Source organism: Podarcis cretensis (genome assembly GCF_951804945.1).
Source record: "Podarcis cretensis genome assembly, chromosome: 6".
Taxonomy (NCBI): Eukaryota; Metazoa; Chordata; class Lepidosauria; order Squamata; family Lacertidae; genus Podarcis; species Podarcis cretensis.
In genome coordinates this window covers 73561291-73580536 of record NC_137175.1, presented here as the reverse complement: position 1 = coordinate 73580536, position 19246 = coordinate 73561291, and the positions used below count along the sequence as shown (strand labels likewise).

General features: G+C 41.1%; 1 protein-coding gene across 4 annotated transcripts in view; it reads right to left on the bottom strand.

Moving 5' to 3' along the window:
* Positions 1-19246, bottom strand: part of PKN2 (protein kinase N2) — a 52741-nt gene continuing 33495 nt past the window's right edge. For 2 of the 4 annotated variants that reach the window (XM_079981237.1, XM_079981238.1), the window contains exons 8-22: positions 19124-19233; positions 15646-15789; positions 15473-15548; positions 14991-15162; positions 14667-14796; positions 13272-13429; positions 13105-13180; positions 12777-12868; positions 11356-11532; positions 10070-10132; positions 9712-9788; positions 4252-4394; positions 3932-4039; positions 2571-2651; positions 1-2490 (exon numbers count right to left, since the gene is read on the bottom strand). In XM_079981237.1, the coding sequence (XP_079837363.1) occupies positions 2287-2490; positions 2571-2651; positions 3932-4039; positions 4252-4394; positions 9712-9788; positions 10070-10132; positions 11356-11532; positions 12777-12868; positions 13105-13180; positions 13272-13429; positions 14667-14796; positions 14991-15162; positions 15473-15548; positions 15646-15789; positions 19124-19233 (1811 nt within the window). In that variant the 3' untranslated portion in view covers positions 1-2286. The remainder of the gene's footprint in view (positions 2491-2570; positions 2652-3931; positions 4040-4251; positions 4395-9711; positions 9789-10069; positions 10133-11355; positions 11533-12776; positions 12869-13104; positions 13181-13271; positions 13430-14666; positions 14797-14990; positions 15163-15472; positions 15549-15645; positions 15790-19123; positions 19234-19246) is intronic. The other 2 variants (XM_079981239.1, XM_079981240.1) reach the window with 1 other exon arrangement.

Here is a 19246-nt window from a genome sequence, read left to right as displayed (position 1 = left end):
TTCTAAACACAATTTTTATCTAAAGACCAAAAAGCAAGATTATAGGATTCAAATCAGTAAATCATGTTTTCATATACAAATTTCACTATTTAAACTTTAATTTGATAGTTAACTGCAAGACAGTTTGTAGTATGACATTGTTAAAGGCACATTTCATTTTAATGCATAGTGTACCATTCTAAAATAACCTAATTTCTTTACAAAGTGCTTCAGCAGCCACATACAAGTATAGCAAAATATATTTACAATCTAGAGTTTAAAATCTTAATTTGCCTAAATATTTTTAAAAACTAGATAAAATTAGTGCTTTCTTTCAGCTTAACTGTGTGAACATACCCTGCCTCTAAAAATTTTTTTAAGTGATTTACTTAGATTACAAAACATTTCTGTACAAGATGTACTTACAAAAAAAGAGAAAAGGGTTATTTCTGTAGGACTTTAAATTTGAATCACCCTTTTGGACTCAGCTGTCTGTAGCTCTAATTTTGGAGTATAAATGAATAGCCGACTGTACCTCAGGTGTGTAGTGTTTTGTATTTAATTGTGATACAGCTATTTGAAGTGGAAGAGAAATAGCATTTTTTCCAAGATGCTAATTTGCTATTACTTTTTTTAAAAAAAAAAAGAATTACAGTTGGACATTTCATGATTTGATTTGTTTAGTCTTTTACCATTGTTCTTTGTGGACACACTTACACGTACATTATTCTAATGAACCCGTTACATATGCTTCAAAGTTCAGGCAATGAAGGCAACACCTGGGGGCAGCACTGTCTTCACATGGTTACGTGGTTGCCATTTATCTTTCATGAAACCAGATTCCAGAGCAATAAGTCTGTGTGGATTTAAACATCACACAACACATTTTTGATCTTGGGCATGCTGAGTATGAGCCTGATGACAAACCAATTTTAATAAGCTAAGGAAAGCAGAGCGTTGTTTTCCACAAACAGACTCAACCTTTTAGAAAACTACGTAAGTCTGAAAGGAGCACACACAGTATCTGGTCAAAGACATTTTAACTTTTCAAGGTACAGCATAGTGTTAAGAGGCTTAAAATATACAAGTTTTATCAAAAATATTTATACATTCTCTCAAAACATATTGCTTTAACCCTTATTCTCAGTAATTGCCAATGAAGAGTCTGGAATTCAGTGGCCTTGAAATGTATACAAGCATGTTTCCCCCCATTAAATCTGAATTTAATGCAAATACATTCACCTAGCCACTGGATAATGCTAAAGGAAGTGGTAAAGTTAATTTATATGCTTGAAACAAAAATATACTATAACTTCCAAATATACATAAACATGGCATGTATACACTGAAGATCCTCATTCTTTAAAAATGATATGGCAACACCAAATCAGCAAATGTAAGATGAACGAGATAGCTAGACACAGATTAGCTAAAATAACGTATCAATGGAGTTAGTGTGGAAAAGACATGACTTCCAAGAGTACAAAACAGTGATTGCATCTGGGGGAATGCACACATTAGAAATGTTCCTGATTTAAGACTGGAGAGACATTCTTACTCATTACATTCTTCATATCTGCTGGTTATAGAAGTTGAAAGGCAAAAATTGTTTGGCAAATGCTTTGGTAAACTTCTTAGGACCGATCTTCTTTTTTTAAGAATGGAAGCACTTATACTGTTCTCCTACAGGTAAGGCTTTTAAACATCCCCCCCCTAATAAATACCATAGAAAGTTTACAAAACAAGGCATCAGTTCTTAATCCTCATTCCCCCCCTAAAAAAATCAAGACAACAGTGTGCTTAACAGTCATCAGGTCTATGTTTTTTGGAGATTATTGTATCTTTTTTTTTTAAGGACAGACATTTTGCCTTCCTTCTTCCCTCTAATCGCTGAGTAGATGGTTATCAGTCTAGCTCAGTATCTGGTTGCTAATCCTGCTTAAGGCAGGTCTTTTTTTGCAATGTTTTCTGCTGCAGAACAGTAAAGATACAGTACAAGTGTGCCCATGTGAGAGTGGAACACAGCCTATACCTGCCAGGTCAAGCTTAAAGAGCTGCACAGAATCGCTTTCCAGTGCTCAATATTTTTTTTCTTTTAAAAAAAAAGATATACAAAAACGAGGTCACACCTCACGTGTAATAAAAACGGTCCTTTTTCCAAAATCTTCATGTGATTCAAAAAAGTCGGAAGCTACAGGCAGCACAGAGAACAACCCAACAGCTGGGATTCTCAAAAGGAGGGAAGGAGTGGGGCGAACGCTGTTCTGATGAGCCAGTCTGCTAGGATTTCACAGTGTCTCAAAAGAATTAACACCAATCAGCAATGTAGTCAAAGTCTCTGAACATTTCCTGCTGGTCTTCTGAAAGTATCCTAGGCTCCCGGGGTGGAGTGAGAATAGGTGCTTCTGAGGTAAATTCGTCATCAAAATTGCTGACGTCTTCTCTTCCTCTTATGATGGGGACAAAAGGAGGCTTCATTTTCTTGGCAAGCAACGCGTTCCAATCGATCAACTGCAAAACGAAAACACCGAGTTAAGTCCCTGCTTCTGGCTGCTCCCAGATTGCACCCAGGCTTTTCACTTCGCACTCACCCGGAAAAAGTGATGCCTCTTGACATCTTCAGCATCTTTCTCACCAGCACCGAGACGCCGCTCCGGGTTTCTCCTCAGAAGCTGAAACGATATCAATAACTTTTTGTCAGTAGCCTGTTGGAGCAAAGCATTCCTGTTAACAATTTCCTGAGCCATGTGAGTTCTTTGAAAAAGCATGATATAAATATGAAGGATAGTGATTTTTTTTTTTTTAAAAAAAAGCACATCAGGTTCCCCAGTTAGGACAGCAAGTAGCACTGGGAACTTTAGAAAAGAAAGCGAAATGGTTGCCTTTGCTTTTATTAGTTCATAAATTTAAAATTCTCGCTGGTTTGCCAAGGCCCAAACAGTGGTTCTGACCAAGTTATATTTCAAGCAAAACTGCTGACATCGGCGTCATGACAGAATGACATAATTGGTTTCCGCCTGTTATTAACAGCATAAAAGAGTCCCAAGGCAGTTTACAGAAGAACAAATTAAATAACAAAAATAATCTGAATAAAACAAAAAAAAAAGCACAATGGCAAACCCCAGAAAAAACCCAACTTGCTGTCTTTAAAAAGACAAGGCATGAAACCACACACTATTTTCAGTTTTCCTTACAAGAGATGGCTAGTAATCCAACCACTCACAGCAGCAGACTAATGACATCATCTCCCATGCAATCAGTCCCTGCTTCACAGAGAGAAGACCCAATACACAGAAAGTCACCAATTGTTGTTTTGTCAAAGGAAAGGAAAGAGCTCAAGTTCTAGGGCTTCCATGATCCAGAATGCAGGGTCTCTACTGAGTCCCAACTACCACTCTCTGCTGCTACAAAATTGAAAGAATCCTCTCTGCTGCTTTGCTTATCTCCAGGGACATCATAAGCCGGTGTGTTAACTTTTTATACAGCTGTGGTTGCTTTCTCCGGTGCTCCAGGAAAAAAAAAACACCGAAGTCCTCCTGACTCACAAGTAGTACCAATCCTACCAGTGAGTAAATCGGGGGTGGCTCACCGGTGACCCTCCTAGATGGATGTTGCTGGGCTACAAAACCCATCATCCCTGACCACTAGCCATGCTGGCGGACAGGTGGATGGGAGCTGCATGCAGAGAAACTTGGAAGGACCACAGTTATTCGCCCATGGAAGTAAAGGTCATACCCACAGTATATCTACCCAAAAGACATGGGGCATACTTCTGGGGAGGCTAGGTGATTACTAGTATCAGCAAGCCACACTTGCCTTTGACATAAAGTGAACTTGAGAAACGTACGTAGCAAATAAAAACGTGGACCTTAAAATACTTTGCTTTCCCTTACACACATGGCTAAACAAATTAAGAAGGAATGAAACAAACACGCAAAAAGTACCATCTTACCCTTCTCATTATTGAGATGGCTTCTGTAGAAAGGAACCGAGGGTATCTTACTTCATCATTTACAATACTGTCAAAAACCTCTTCTTCATCATCTCCTGGGAAGGGAGACTAGAGGGTGGGGGAGAAATAGTGATAAGAATAATTTCCAGAAACTGAATTTTCATCGATATATTCTCTTAATAAATATACTCAAATTTAACCCAATGAGAAGTGAAAAGAGTGAGGGATTCAACAGAAACCTACACCCAACAGCTCCTTTCAAATTTATTTGCTCTTCACAGATGAATACAGGAAACAGTTTTACATTTTGTGAAGCTTACCTCACCAACCAGCATTTCATAGATGAGCACACCAAGACCCCACCAGTCTACAGCTCTTGTATAGGAAGTTTCTGTCAACACTTCTGGAGCAAGAAATTCTGGAGTGCCACAGAATGTACTTGTCCTGTCACCAAAACCCATTCCTGCAACAATTACACATGTTTAGTGTTTTGTTCTATGAGCCTTTCACCTTTCCAGTTTTAAACTCGTGGGATTCTTACACAACAAGAACTGTGTATGACATGAACAACATTGCATATTTTTGCCTGTTCTGCCAACTCCATCCAAATTCTGAAAGCTAAATAAGGATACTTTTTATTGCAAAATAGAGTTGATGGTTTTGAACTCCAAATGTCCAGCCAATTATTTACAACCGGTAGCATTGTAGTGGTTTAAAAAACAACAACAACCATGGTCTTGCAGAATGACAGAGAAGATACAGATTCATTAAGACTGGAATCCTAGGCTCACTTACCTGAGATTAAGTCCTATAGAACATAAGGCCTACTTCTGAGTAGACTTGTATAAGTTTGCACTCTAAAGCATTTACAGAAAATGTTTATTTTCTTATCCAACACTATAAAATGCTAGGCATCTCGTTTTGCCTCTAAAATAAGCAAACTATGAAATATGACTTTTCCTTTAAAGATTTCCTTCTTAAGCACAGTGAAGCCAAGGTATGTATTCAACAACCCTTAAAAAAAAAAGCCAACAGCTTAATGTCATTTACATATGCTAGACAGCATTTTTGCCAGTGGCAACAACTCATTTAAGAAGGGTGTGATGTGAATTCTGTGCCAAATTTTACAAAAGGGCAAGAGCAAGCAGGTATTCAAGAACTTCTTGATGGTGTACTGTCAAAATACTTCCTTATTAACAAAGGGCATGCATAATTTCCCCCCCCCTGCATTTTTCATTGGTGAAACTATGTTGTCTGTGGGTAGGACAAATTTGAATTTCCAAGTGGTAAGAAACAAACCTTGGCTCTATAATTAGTTGTAAAAATTTCTCTTTCTCTCTCTCTGAGCAGCACCACACATTACATTTTGTACACTGGTACTAGCACTTGAAACATATGCACTATCAAGTGTGAAGAACCTGCATTTGCCTTTAAATAAATAAGGATTCTTAATGCAGTTTTCCTACAGCGAAAGCCCCATTTAATTGCTCCATCTTGCCACCTGTGCAGTGTTAGAAACTCAGATATGAAAGCTAGGAGCTAAATGGCACCTTATGGGCACAACAACAGAGTGCCTAGGCCCGCTTTTTTATATAAAAATATACAAAGCTGAAAATGAATGAACTGCAGCTAAAATCTTATGTTCATTTTTCACACGGTCTAGTCCTTCCCTTGCCCACCTCCCTAATATTCTTAGAGGGTCTCTTCTCCAGTCTTCAGAGAGTGGCTGGAAGTGGGGAGGCAGAAAAAGGTTCTCCTTTCCTTCCACTGCAGCTTTAATCTGAAATCTTACTGCGCCCAGAGCTCAGAAACTGCTCGCCCTAATGAAATTTTCTGTCGCAAAATGCGCCTAGAACAGTGGGAGTTTCGAACACTGCACCTGTGTCTGATGCAATAATAATAATAATAATAATAATAATAATAATAATAATAATAAATTTTATTTATATCCCGCCCTCTCTAGCCGAAGCTGGGCTCAGGGCGGCTAACAACAATCAAATAATCCAACATTCTAAAAACATTTCATTATAAAAATTAATTAAAATCAAATTGATGGCAACCGTTAAGCAAAATTCTGTGCAGGTTGCCAGAGGAGGGAGTCAGGCTGCGCCCTGACCAAAGGCCTGGTGGAACAGCTCTGTCTTGCAGGCCCTGTGGAAAGATGTCAGGTCCCGCAGGGCCCTAGTCTCTTGTGACAGAGCGTTCCACCAGATTGGAGCCGCAGCCGAGAAAGCCCTGGCTCTAGTTGAGGCCAGCCTAACCTCTCTGTGACCTGGGACCTTCAGGATGTTTTTATTTGCAGACCGTAAGTTCCGCTGTGGGACATACCAACACTGTGTCAAGGTCACAAAGACTGTGCAGAAATCTACAGGGTATCCACCATCTAGTTCTTGGAAATATGCCCCCAAGCCCCAATTGGCTCAATGAGACCCTACCTATCTAGCCCTTTTAGTATAAAAACTGGTATTTGACCTGGTCTAATGACATTTGGATAGAGGGTCATGTATGGCAACAATAATGTGTTCCTAGATGCAACTTGCTCGTGGGGTCAATGACTCGAATGGTTATTTTGTTCTGTGTTCAAATTCCCTGAAGTGTCTTCACACGGTTAGCCTTTCTTAACTGTGTTTTAGTAGTAAAGCGTTCTTATTCTCTGCTTATTAACTCCCTAATAAAGTACAGTGGTACCTCGGGTTACATACGCTTCAGGTTACAGACTCTGCTAACCCAGAAATAGTGCTTCAGGTTAAGAACTTTGCTTCAGGATGAGAACAGAAATCGTGCTCCGGTGGCGCGGCAGCAGCAGGAGGCCCCATTAGCTAAAGTGGTGCTTCAGGTTAAGAACAATTTCAGGCTAAGTACGGACCTCCGGAACGAATTAAGTACTTAACCCGAGGTACCACTGTATAGCACGTATTCCTTGTGTGGCTTCCTGATGTAAGCTTGGCTTTGAATCTGGTACCTGGCTACTTGGTTATATGCTACTGAGTAATTTGTGGGCTTGCAGCTCTAAAGGACTGTTTGGCCCTTTGCAAATCTTGGAGACTTTGCAAATCTCAAGGACTTCCAGAAACAAACTCAGTTTCCCCTGGCTCAGGATTGGATGACTACAGGGGTGGGGCAACCCCTGGGTTATCTCACTTAAAAGGCAGCTTAAGCAAAATTCTTTATATACCGGCAGCAATGAGATGATAAAATAACCCTGAACTCTTTACATGGTTTGCCGCCATGGGAAAACCAGCACAAGGAAAATCATTTACATGTTGGCAGTGTGGACAAACAGACTCTTCATGCTGTCAACTTGGGATATAACTGGAACAATTCTTTTACAGTTCCTTTCCATAGTGGAATACCACTTATCATTGAGAATCAAATGTTGCTTATGCAGATGAAACCACCTGAGAAGCCATTATTTTCCTCCTACCAATCCATAAAAGCAGGACATTATGGCAACTCCTCCTTGCTGCTCTGGCAATTGTTTCTTCCTGACTCGAATGAATTGATAAAATGAAAGGTCCAGGCAAATCTTAAGCTGGTTTGGGTGGTGAATTCGAAAATGTGGAAATGTAGGGTTGTAGTCAATATTTTCACTTGCGAATTTGTTATGGCTGGAGTTTGGATCCCAGAATAATAGGCAGGGTGGGTTTTAGAATGTAGCGTGTGATTGGCTGCTGCAGCCATGCAATCCGGCTCCAGAAGGGAAGTTTGAACTAGCCTATCAGGTGTGACCACAGGATATATAGCCTGGGTCTGGGAGGGGCCTGCAGGCTGGACACACACGATGACTGACTGTTTTATCTGTGAACAATGAAATAAACTACATGAAACCAATGGCTTTTCTCTGAGTATATTTCAGAATGGAACTTCCATTAACTCATTCCTTCATGTGCACTCATGGAAGGAGTCCTTTCATAAGCCAGCTCTGCTCCTCAATAGAAGTACAGTGGTACCTCACAAGACAAAATTAATTCGTTCTGCGAGTTTTTCCGTCTTGCGATTTTTTTTGTCTTGCGAAGCACAGATTTTGGAAAAGCTTCAAAAATCACCAAAGTCTTCAAAAACCTCAAAAAAGGCTACCACACCGCGTGCTATGAGTTGCTCCTCGAAGTCAAGTCGCAACTGCACCTCCTGAATGCACGGTTTTAAGAAAAAGGAAACAAACTTGCAAGACAAAGGAAACAAACTTGCAAGACGTTTTCGTCTTGCGAAGCAAGCCCATAGGGAAATCTGTCTTGCGAAGCAACTCAAAAAACGAAAAACTCTTTCGTCTTGCGAGTTTTTCGTCTTACGAGGCATTTGTCTTGCGAGGTACCACTGTAGCAGTTCATGGAGGGACAGCATTAGATACAGCCCAAAGGAAGCTGAGCAAATAACTCTTCTTTGGTAATGGACATACTATCTTATCTTTGTTACTCAGAGCAAGCAGGGATCCAGACTAACAACAAAGTGGAAGGGGGTGGGCACACAGCCTAAATTATATTTCCTTCCTGCTTTTTATCGCACAGAAATACTTCCAATTCAAGTGTTTCGAACGAAGCCCAACCAAATACCAAAAAGTAAACAGATATAAATAAGAAAGCGCAAAAAACAGAATCCGACAAAGCAGAGCTATATACTGTTTTCCCCACTTTCTCTGATGGGGTTCCTAGGACAAACCAGCAGTTTCTAACTTTAGCAAACAAGTGCAAGCATTTTGAAATGCTAACAGCTCTTCTTAAGATCATGTGTCTTGTCATTAAAAATGCAAAGATTGCATTGCAGCCAGCAGGTCAGCCTTTGTGAAGCAAATTCTCCATGTATTTTGCAGCCTGACCGTAAGTTGGGCCCCATGGAGTTCAGTAGAGCTTACTCCCATGTAAGTGTGCTGTAGTCTTAGTTTACAGAACAGTTGGAAATAATGTAATTGGTATACAGCAGATTTCCCTCCTTGCCCACCCTATGCTTTGTGACAAAAATGTTTTATTTTTCTCAATAAGACTTTCTGGATCGTTCTGAGGGTCCTATGATGATTTGCTGGGGCCTTTGGGTGAAGGGCAGGTGATATTCAAAAAATAAACCCACCAAAAATAAAGAAAAAGGAATATACAATAAAAACATAAAGCAAACCACTGAGTATAGCTGTTCTAAACGCTTTGGACAGAACGTTTTATTGATCTAGCTGGAAAGTTGTTTATGAGAGTAACTTCAGCCAATGAAAACTGATGCCACAAAAAAGTGTTAGTTTTTAAAACTGTGTTTTGAAAGACATGTCATCTTTCATTTCTTTTGCAATAAATTCTTTTGAAATTACAATAGGCTTTTTACCATGCAATCCTATACATGCCTACTGACATATAAGTTCCACTGTGTTTAATGGGACTTACTCTGAGGTTAGTGTGCGTAGGACTGCACCCTTACTGGCGAAAATCCACATTTTGGAATTTTTACCAGAAGGTTCCAAATGTTGCTCAGCACAGAACTCGTTTTTCGGGGACTGCCCAGAGGCCATGGCAAAGAGCTACTCTAAATCTGTGATTTGTTTAATTGATTAAAAGAGGAAAAAATTCACATGTTCATTAACAATGCCTCCCCCAACACCATATGGAAGAGAGCAGAGATGTCTCTAATCCACAATCTGTGCAGCACTCAGAATGAGACAGGGTGGGGGAAGGGAGGGGAGAGGTGGAAAGGGGAAGTAGAGGGGCTACCACTTATAATCTGAGGCAGTAATTGATAAAAGTGGGTTGCAAATTCCCGACTGCTATTATAAGCCACTGAGAAATTCTGTTGAAAAAGCTTACCCTCTTTGCAGAGGCCAAAGTCCGCTATTTTCACAAAACCTTCTGTATCCAGCAACAAGTTGTCTAGCTTTAAATCTCTGCAGAGAAGAAATTAAAAACAACTCATTCTGACCACGAATGGAGACAAACTATACGGGGAAAGTATTAGCTGCAAATACTCAAAATTGTTATCCTTTCTGAATTTAAGGTGTTTGGAAGTGGCATGCAGGTTTGTGTAGACACCCAATGCAACTGTCCTCCTCTTTGCCACGTGAAAAAGGAGGTAACATTGTTAATGTATCCGAGCAAGCATGGTATATAAGGCAAACGTGTAAGAATGTGAAATGAAACAAAAAATCTAAATCTTATGCAAACTTACCGATAAACTATCTTGTGCTCATGTAAATATTGCAGTCCGAGAACCACACATGCAGCATAAAACCTGTTTGCAAAGAAATATAAAAGAGGCGAGAACTGACATGTTGCATTTTTTTATACTCCTATAAAGGATAACGTTTGAAAAACAGGCGACCAGAAAACCTTCAGAGCAACGATCAGTACCACCAGAGGAGTCTTTTCAGGCTACTTTACTTTGAATATGGGTTTCTAAGTTTTTAATTAAAAAGAGCACCACACCTCAGTAGCAGAGGACATGTTTGCATGCAGCAGGTCACAGGCTCAGTCTGTGGTTCTCCAGTTCACAAGGAACAGGTAGACAGCAGGCAGTGGGAAAGGCCTGGGACCCAGTGGACCATACTGGCTTAAACAGGACAGTCTGACCCGCTATAAAGCTTTCTGCCTGTACTCCTCAAAAAGCATGATACCGGCATCCTCTACCTGGCAGGTATCAGCGAGCGAAAGCAGCATCTGCTGATACAACTAGAACAGCTCCCTTGATGAAGCAGGTGTGCGTGTTAGGATAAAGGTAAAGGGGCCCCTGACCATTAGGTCCAGTCGCGGATGACTCTAGGGTTGCAGTGCTCATCTTGCTTTATTGGCCGAGGGAGCTGGTGTACAACTTCCGGGTCATGTGGCCAGCCTGACTAAATCGCTACTGGTGAACCAGAGCAGCACACAGGTTTGCTACGGGAGCTCACCCCGTCACAGGGATTCGAACTGCTGACCTTCTGATCAGCAAGCCCTAGGCTCTGTGGTTTAACCCACAGTGCCACCCATGACTCCGCGTGTTAGGATACTGCCTGTCAATTGAAAGTCCTGTTGTAGCCAATTATGCCCCCGGCAGTCAGACAGGAATTGCCTAAATCCATCAGGATGCCATACAAGCCCAACCTAAGCTATGCCGGCTTCCATTAGCTCTACACAGATTTCACTAGCATAAGTCAACTGGGTGCAGGAGCTACATGCCATGTATCTAAGGGACGTATGATACAACATTTATAAAGCTGGTGTGGCTATATGCAGGCACATCTTCTCAGCAGCAAAATTTCCTCTCCCTTGCAGTTAGGGTGCATGAGATTAAGCACAGTTAAGACTAACTAGGGTTTCCTTTAAACCAAGTTCTGAAACATGAGGTGGCTCCCAACCATTTAGCAGAGGAACAGTGTTACTATGTCTTATTGGCCCTGCAGAGTATTCTCTCACATGGCAAGCACCAAACCCAACTTACTTACGCCACAGCCTGAAAATATCCCTTTTGTTACTTACACCGCTCTTGGTTCGGAAAAGACATCCGTGTGTATATGCATCATGAGGTCTCCTCCAGCTGCGTACTCCATTACAAAGCACACGTGATCGTTGGTTTGGAAACAAGCAAAGAGGTTCACCAGAAAGGGATGCCTTACGCTGTTCACAGTTTCAAAAATTCGCTTTTCACACATGAGGCTGAAAGCAGAAATGTTTTATGAGGTTGGATCAACTATTTATCTTCATTACATGGGTGACGGCTCCAAGAAGGGATACATGCACAAAATCCTAAGAGTTGGAAGGGGTCCCATGGGTCATCTAGTCTAACCCCCCCTGCCATGAAGGAATACGCACCCAAACAGGGATCAAACCCAAGTCCTTGTCATTATCAGCACCGTGCTCTAACCCGCAAGGCGAAAGCCTAACTGCAATAAGGCCGCTGTAACCGCAGGCTTCCAGCAGAAATACTAAACTTACTGCAATTAATACAGTGGACCCTCGGGTTATGTACCACTCTGGATACGTAATCTTCGGGTTGCAAAAGCGACAAACCCGGAAGTGTATTCTTCTGGGTTTCGCCACTCGCGCATGCACAGAAGTGCTCTATCGCACCGCATGTGTGCGCAGAAGTGGCGCCTCTGGTTACGGATTTTTTGGGATGCGCACCGACCCCCGAAACAAATTCAATTTGTAACCAGAGGGTCCACTGTAATGACAGTGACCCACAGGTAGCAAGAGCACACAAGGCCATCAGGACTTTTTTGGTAATATGTGGTAAATGACAACAGTGCTGAGTTCTTGCAAGGGGTATGATACTAATGTGATAAAATATTTTTTTTTTTTTAAAAAAAGCACAACAGCTTAACAATGAATGATGAACAACTACACAATATGTGCATGCCCTCGTGTAGAGAGAAAGAGAGAGAAGGTTGACAGGCATAAAACCCTAGGACAGGCTGGATGCTATTTCTTACTGACCCAAGCGCTCACTGTCACCCTACATTTACTTGTAATTATGTTCTACCGGAGATGCTTCCAAGTGTGTGTGTGTAAGGGTTAGGTTTCAAAATCTGGCAATTACAGCAGCCCATGATCTGGCAATTACAGCAGCCCATGATCAAGATCTAAAGAGCTGCACAACTAGTCTTATACATCAACGGGGCTTTGCGTTTGAGTTCTGAACAGTGGCACCATCTTCTAAGACACAGAACAAGGAAAACTGCTTCTGGGTTATATGGCAGGATCATAACATGCCCTGTTATAAAAACTCTTAACGAGTATTTTCTTTGTTTTAATGAAATGAAATTAGTTTCTGCAGACCTGAAATAAATTATGTTAAAAAATGTTTAAAATACAAGCCCTTGGCCCCACTCAAAGTAGTAGTCTTGGTCCGTGGGTTTAGGGCACATTCAGATTTAACGACACCTGTCCTTCACACTGACCTGTCTACTTCATCACGAGCAACAATGTCTCCTTTCTTTAAGGCTTTAATGGCAAACATTTCGTTTGTATTCTTATATTCAGCCAACAGGACCTGAAACACAAAATAATACTCAATTTGCATGCTTTCAATTACATTTTATGTTCCAAACTCGCAACTGTTGTGTATATGTTTAAAAAGCTTCAAAGCTGTGATAAATCAACAAGCATATTACTGAGCACATAGTGAAATGCAACAGGCAGCTGCAAAGGGAAGTGGGCTAAGAGGAAGGAAGGGGGAAAACCAGATGTGGAAAGAGACAATATTGTAATTTTAGCTGTCAAACATACCTTTCCAAAGTGTCCTCTACCCAGTACAGCACAACACCGGAAGTCTTGCAAACTGAATTGAAATCTCTGTTGTATTCTGAAATACAGCAATTTTAAAAAAGTAAGTGACAATTTCTACTCAGTGTTGGGTAGAGTTATACATCAAGTTAACATAAAAGAGGACTTACCTTCTATCTTCGGGCTCTCGAATATTATATTCTATATCAGAATTTGAATTTTGAGTCTCGCAAATAATTTCCGGCTGAAGTTTGGGGACAAAATTATTTCTGTCATTCTCAAAATCAAATGTTTCTGCATCCTGTGAAATGTGTAGAAGAAAAAAAATCTGAAGATTTAAAAAAACAAAAGTTGCTAGAAATTGGAGAAGAGTAATGTTACAGCAGTAGGTCTTAAATTTAGAATTTTGGAATTCAGAATCTCAAGGTTGATTCAAATGCCTTCTAAAAGAGCCCTCGAGAAACTATATCTATTTGCTAAACCTCTTGCACTGTTTGTGATAGGACCTGCAAAGACAGCACAGAGGAACCCGGTCTAAGAACTGGTTTAAGAATGCTGTCATACAAGCTACCCTACACATATTCATGTTTCCCACATAAATTAAGTTGAAGAAAAATAAACAAACCCTCTTCCATGTCTTACTGGGACACCTGCAATCAATTCTTCCTAGCCAAAGGCAACCTGGCATTTGGGTATTTCTAAACCTGGTTTAAGAACACATTTTGATTTTGATTGTTTAATTTATATACCGCTTAGTATGTTACAAGTATGTCTAAGCGGTATACAAAAAAACTGAAGAAACAACTTAAACAAAATGTTACAAAAACACACAGTTACATATAAAATGTTACAATAACACCAAGTTGCTAAGATATACAAATCAATATCCATTCATTTTCCTTTTGATACTCAACCTCCGGGTTTTCACCCAGGGTCCAAGCAAACTCTCCGCTCACCCACAAAAGTCTCACAACATTGATCTTCAAGTGCTTGAAAAGGACTGTAAGATTCTTTATTAGGAGACAAGACTACTTCTTTCTGTATTTGAACAATCCCAAGCAATGTGCCAGGGACTTAGGGGAAGCCTGTTTAGAATGCCATCTTTAGCGGGAGGGAAGAAACACAAGGAGTGAGGCCTTGTCAGTGAAACATGTCAGTGTCAATCCCTGCTTCTTTTAAGAAGTCTTACCAAATGTTTATTGGTTTGGCAGGGTTTTCAGAACCTGTGAGACTTGTTGATCATTAAATGCTTGTTGACAGTTCTCTGGTTAAGTTCTAACTTCAAATACTTCTTTGGTCAAGTGCAGTTCAGCAGTTATTTAAAAGGAGAGGACATGACCTGATTATAAGAACGCTTTAAGCTATTACACAACTCGGTTGAGAAAATTGCACACAGAAAGATCAGCTGCAGAACGCTTTGCATAGCAACCAATTAATAAAAAGTAAAGACGTCACTAAAACAACAACAAATCAAGAATACAACCTGTGCTATTTGTAGGTCACATTTCTCACAAACCTAGGCAACAATTTGTGCTATTGTTTTAAATCTATATTAGAAGTCTTGCCTGAGTGGGTGTAGGTGGAGCCTTTGGCTCAGGCGAAGGTTCGCTAATTTCTCCAAGAGAAGACGCACGTGGAGGAGTATGTGGGGGTTCGGGTTCAAGTTCAAACACCAGTTTGGCTACAGGGGAGTCACTTAAAAGAAAGCAATTCACTTGGTGAGCATGGCGACAATTTAGGAAAATTTAAAAATTACTTCATGCTAATTGATACTTTTCTCTTTTTAAAACCGGAAGAAGGAAATTCAAGAGGAGTAAATAAGCTTGTGTTTCCTTCTACATCACAGGAGTTTTGCCATATAAGCTTGCTTAAGCATCTCAGCCACTTACCTAGTTGGTGATCTTAATTCAGGAATGTGCGCATCACCTCCTGCAACTGCGGCAGGCACAGCTTGAGGGCTGAAGGTGCCGGTATGATTTACTGTAGGAATAGCTCTTCTCACAAGCCTTCCCCAAGTGGCAATATTAATATTCATTTGAGGAGCTCTGAGAAACGTTTTGCCTGTGGTTAAAGAAAACAGAGAGCACAAGTAATCTTTTTACTTATCACCAAAAGCTATAATTAAAAGAGAATTCATATTCATTAATTTATTATTTGTGATGAATAAACTGAACATGTCACATATTCCACATTTTCCTGTTTTTTTTTTTTTTTACAGATTTCACTATTGAAAGCCCTATCTACAATTTCTAAACAAATATTTTTACACGAAATTCTGACGTTTAGCGTCAGCATCCTTTTCAGTTAACTTTTGAGAATATAAACCTGTATTAAGATTAAGATACAACACCGATTTGATGAAATCTGTTACCTTGCTGCTTGGAGAAAATTTTCTTTTGCCTTTGAAGTTTTGGTCTTCTTTCAATAACTGGATTAAAAAATGTAACCTGCAATTCAGACAAGATGTGTTAAATCACAAAACAATGAATCTTGGAAATCATTCACAGCCTTTAATAATTTTCTTTAAAAAACATTGGCACTTACCTCTGCAAATAGAGTACCCTGGGGTTCAAGATAGAGACACATTCCATGTCGCTGGTTGTCTAAGAAATCTTCTAACCTCAGAAACTTCACCGCACAGAGAGATCTCCAATCGCGCCAATAAACAGAAATTTCTAATTCACGTGACTGAAGGGATTTGAGGAGGAGGAGACAATGTTAATTTGTGCAGCTGCTACAGTTCTAAAGATTGTATCCAATACACTCACTCCGTAAGTGCAAATGTTTATGCTTGTGCAACGGAACTTCCCCTGTAACCCTCTCCATTTCCTTCCCAAATCTGCTCTGGAGGATTGGGCAAAACCCCAGAAAAGATTGCGGGTGAGCGGGGGCATGGGAGAAAAAGAAAGGGGAGTTCCGCTGCATAAGTGTAAATCCTTGCACTACCCAGATTAGGTGCTACATTCCATGCAAGTGAATAGTGTACACATTCCCACCCCTGCACCACCTCACTATGGGAGCTGGTGACTCTGGCATGGGAGGGGAAGCACACTGCTGACCCTGTATACATGTTTCACTTACTTCATATGAACTGGCCAGGAAGACATGCCTATAAAAGAATGGGCATTAACAAGTGACCAGAAGCATTCCATAGGAACACAGAAAACTACCTTATATCATGTCAGACCACAGGTCGGCAAAGTTTTTTGTGGCTTGGGCTGGTTCACGGTCCTGCAGACGCCACGGTGGGCCGGAGAGTGTATGCGCATGCAAACGCTATTTCAGGCACTCCTTCCGGCACAGAGGAGGTGTGCACAGCTTCCCATTGGAAGCTGGCCAGCATCGTGGAAGGCAGTACCCACTGTGCTCCGCGGCAGTTTAGCGCAGCACACGGGAACCAACCGAGCGGGCGGTGGGGATCCATGGGCTGGTTAAACCACCCGCATGGGCTGCTTGTGGTCCATAGGCCTTAGGTTGCTGACGCCGTGTCAGACCATTAATCTGTCCAAATCACTTTTCTCTACACTTGACTGGCCGTGGACCTACAGGGTTTCAGGCAGGGATTGATCCGAGCCCCTCCTCAAGATACTGGAAACCGAACTCGTGTTTTACCACTGCTGAACCATGCCCCCCCCCACCAAATGCAACAGTGCTCAGGGTGAACCTAGGGTTTTACAAGGCCCTTTGTAAAGTGTGTTCCAATTTAAAATGGCTACTATCAAAACACCTGCATAGAGTCAACAACATTTATTCTAATGCAGTCCATGTTATGAAAGACGAGCCGTGAAAATATATATTTTTACAAGGCGAAATTCTTGCCTTGCATAACCACTTGAAACAATACCCATACATGCAGAACAAACACTACAGGTAGCTTAATTCAGTGTGGCACTAGGTGGGCTGAAAGGGAATGATTTACTACTGGCAGTCACAGGCGCGGATAAAAGGAAACTCCTGCAACTTCTGTAATATATAGCCTGGATGACAGTGCTGAAGGGAAGAACACTCTGGCCTCTGCTGTCGGTCAGGGGACCAAGGGTCACCAAGAGGTTGCACCTCCTGCCTCCCAGGAAGAGCAGCATGCAGAGGGGGAGTTGAGCCTGTCCCCATCCATCAGTCAGAGAAGGAACAGCTGAAGGGAGCTAGATTCCCTCCTCCCTGCCAGAATGAGCACTTGGCTCCACAAGACAATTGCTCTGGGACCACAAAGCTCAAGGGAAGCTTTGGGCTACTGGAGGCTGCACCTCTTGCCTCCCAAGAGCATGCTAAAGACCAACATGGCCCCATCCATCAGCCATGCTTTTCCCTTTTGCGAAAGGGTACATGTAAGAAGAAGAAGAAGAAGAGTTTGGATTTGATATCCCGCCTTTCACTCCCTTTAAGGAGTCTCAAAGCGGCTAACATTCTCCTTTCCCTTCCTCCCCCACAACAAACACTCTGTGAGGTGAGTGGGGCTAAGAGACTTCAAAGAAGTGTGACTGGCCCAAGGTCACCCAGCAGCTGCATGTGGAGGAGCGGGGAATCAAACCCGGTTCCCCAGATTACAAGACTACCGCTCTTAACCACTACACCACACTGGCTCTATGTAGGCTTTTATTTTAAATAACTGTACACTGCTTAGAAATTTTTAGGCATTTCCGTCAGTGTTTATTGACAACAACAACAACCTACGAAGGAGAATCAGACACAGGTAATTTTTTGTTTCAATTCACAAATATAAATGGGCTCTCCCAATCTCCACAAAATCCCCTGCTATCATTGGATCCTATTAAATGGAAAAATCTTCCGTTATCACAGTGCTTCAAGCCATCTCCATTCACTAACTTGCATTGTTTCTGCCTAAGGAAACAAATAGTCTGCATGTGTGAATTTACCCCCAACACTCAAGACCACCTTCATGGCACGTATTCATTGCAGAAAGATAAAAAATATTAACAAGCCTTCAGTTCAAGTGCTTAAACTGCACTGATTTCAAAGGAATTTAAAATACACTTCTGTTGCCCAGAATTGTACCCCGCACATTTTAGCTTAAAACTCCTTCCCGAAGACAGAATTAGTTGGGATATTAACTTCAAAATCAGTTCAACTGATTTAATTTTTTTTAATATAATTAATGGGCTTTATTTTTTAAATTAATATTCTGGAAGAATATGGTATATATTTAATTTTGGAAGAAATTTTATTCATTGGCCAAATATCAGTTTCCTTTCACCCTCTCACATTAAAGCAACTGGCAGACTGTGAAAATAGCAAATGAAGAATCTTGTTGTTGTTGTTATTTTAAGAATAATTGTTTGACTTGTTATAAACCTTTATTGGCTAGATCTTAGAGCTTTGTTGTTTTCCAGTCTACAGTGGACGCTTGGGTCACAAACGTGATCCGTGCGGGATGCACGTTCGCAACCCGCAGCAGCGCATCTGCGCACTCGCGGGTTGCGGTTTGGCGCTTCTGCGCATGCGCAACCCCCAAAACCCAGAAGTAACCCATTCTGGTACTTCCTGGTTTCGGCGGGTCCGTAACCTGAAAAAACACAACCTGAACCGTCTGTAACCCGAGGTATGACTGTATCTACTTTCAGGTCTATTGAAATAATTTATCTAACCGGAGAAAATATTGTTTATCACTCGTTAAAGTCTACAATCGCTCTTAACTTCATCCTCAAGAAACTGATAGATAAGAGCCATAAATCACCAATAGTGGGGGATTTATTACAAAATACAGAGAATTAGAATCCTATAGAATGGGATGCACTTCTGCTTATGCAAGTGCCGTCTCAAATTTTTGCTGACTCCTCCAGTCCCCTTGCTGCAGATTTCAGTGCCTCATAACATCCTGTTTCAAGTAATACCCCAGAACTTGGAAGTGGCTTTTCAAGGACCAGCAGAAGGAGCAGGGTAGCAAAACCCCCCCACAAACAAAACTTCAGATCCAAGCCAGGACCTCTCCGTGTATATATACAGACAAATAAACATAAAATTACCAAGTTGGTAATCACTGTTAACACAATAAAGAGGTCCTTACTCGGTCTAGCTCCAGTGTAAATTTCTGATCCCATGACTGATTGGAAATAGGCTTCCAGCTAGTTTGATCAACCACCGTATTGTCCAACTTCAAAACGGCACAGATTTCGTCTGTAAGAAAATT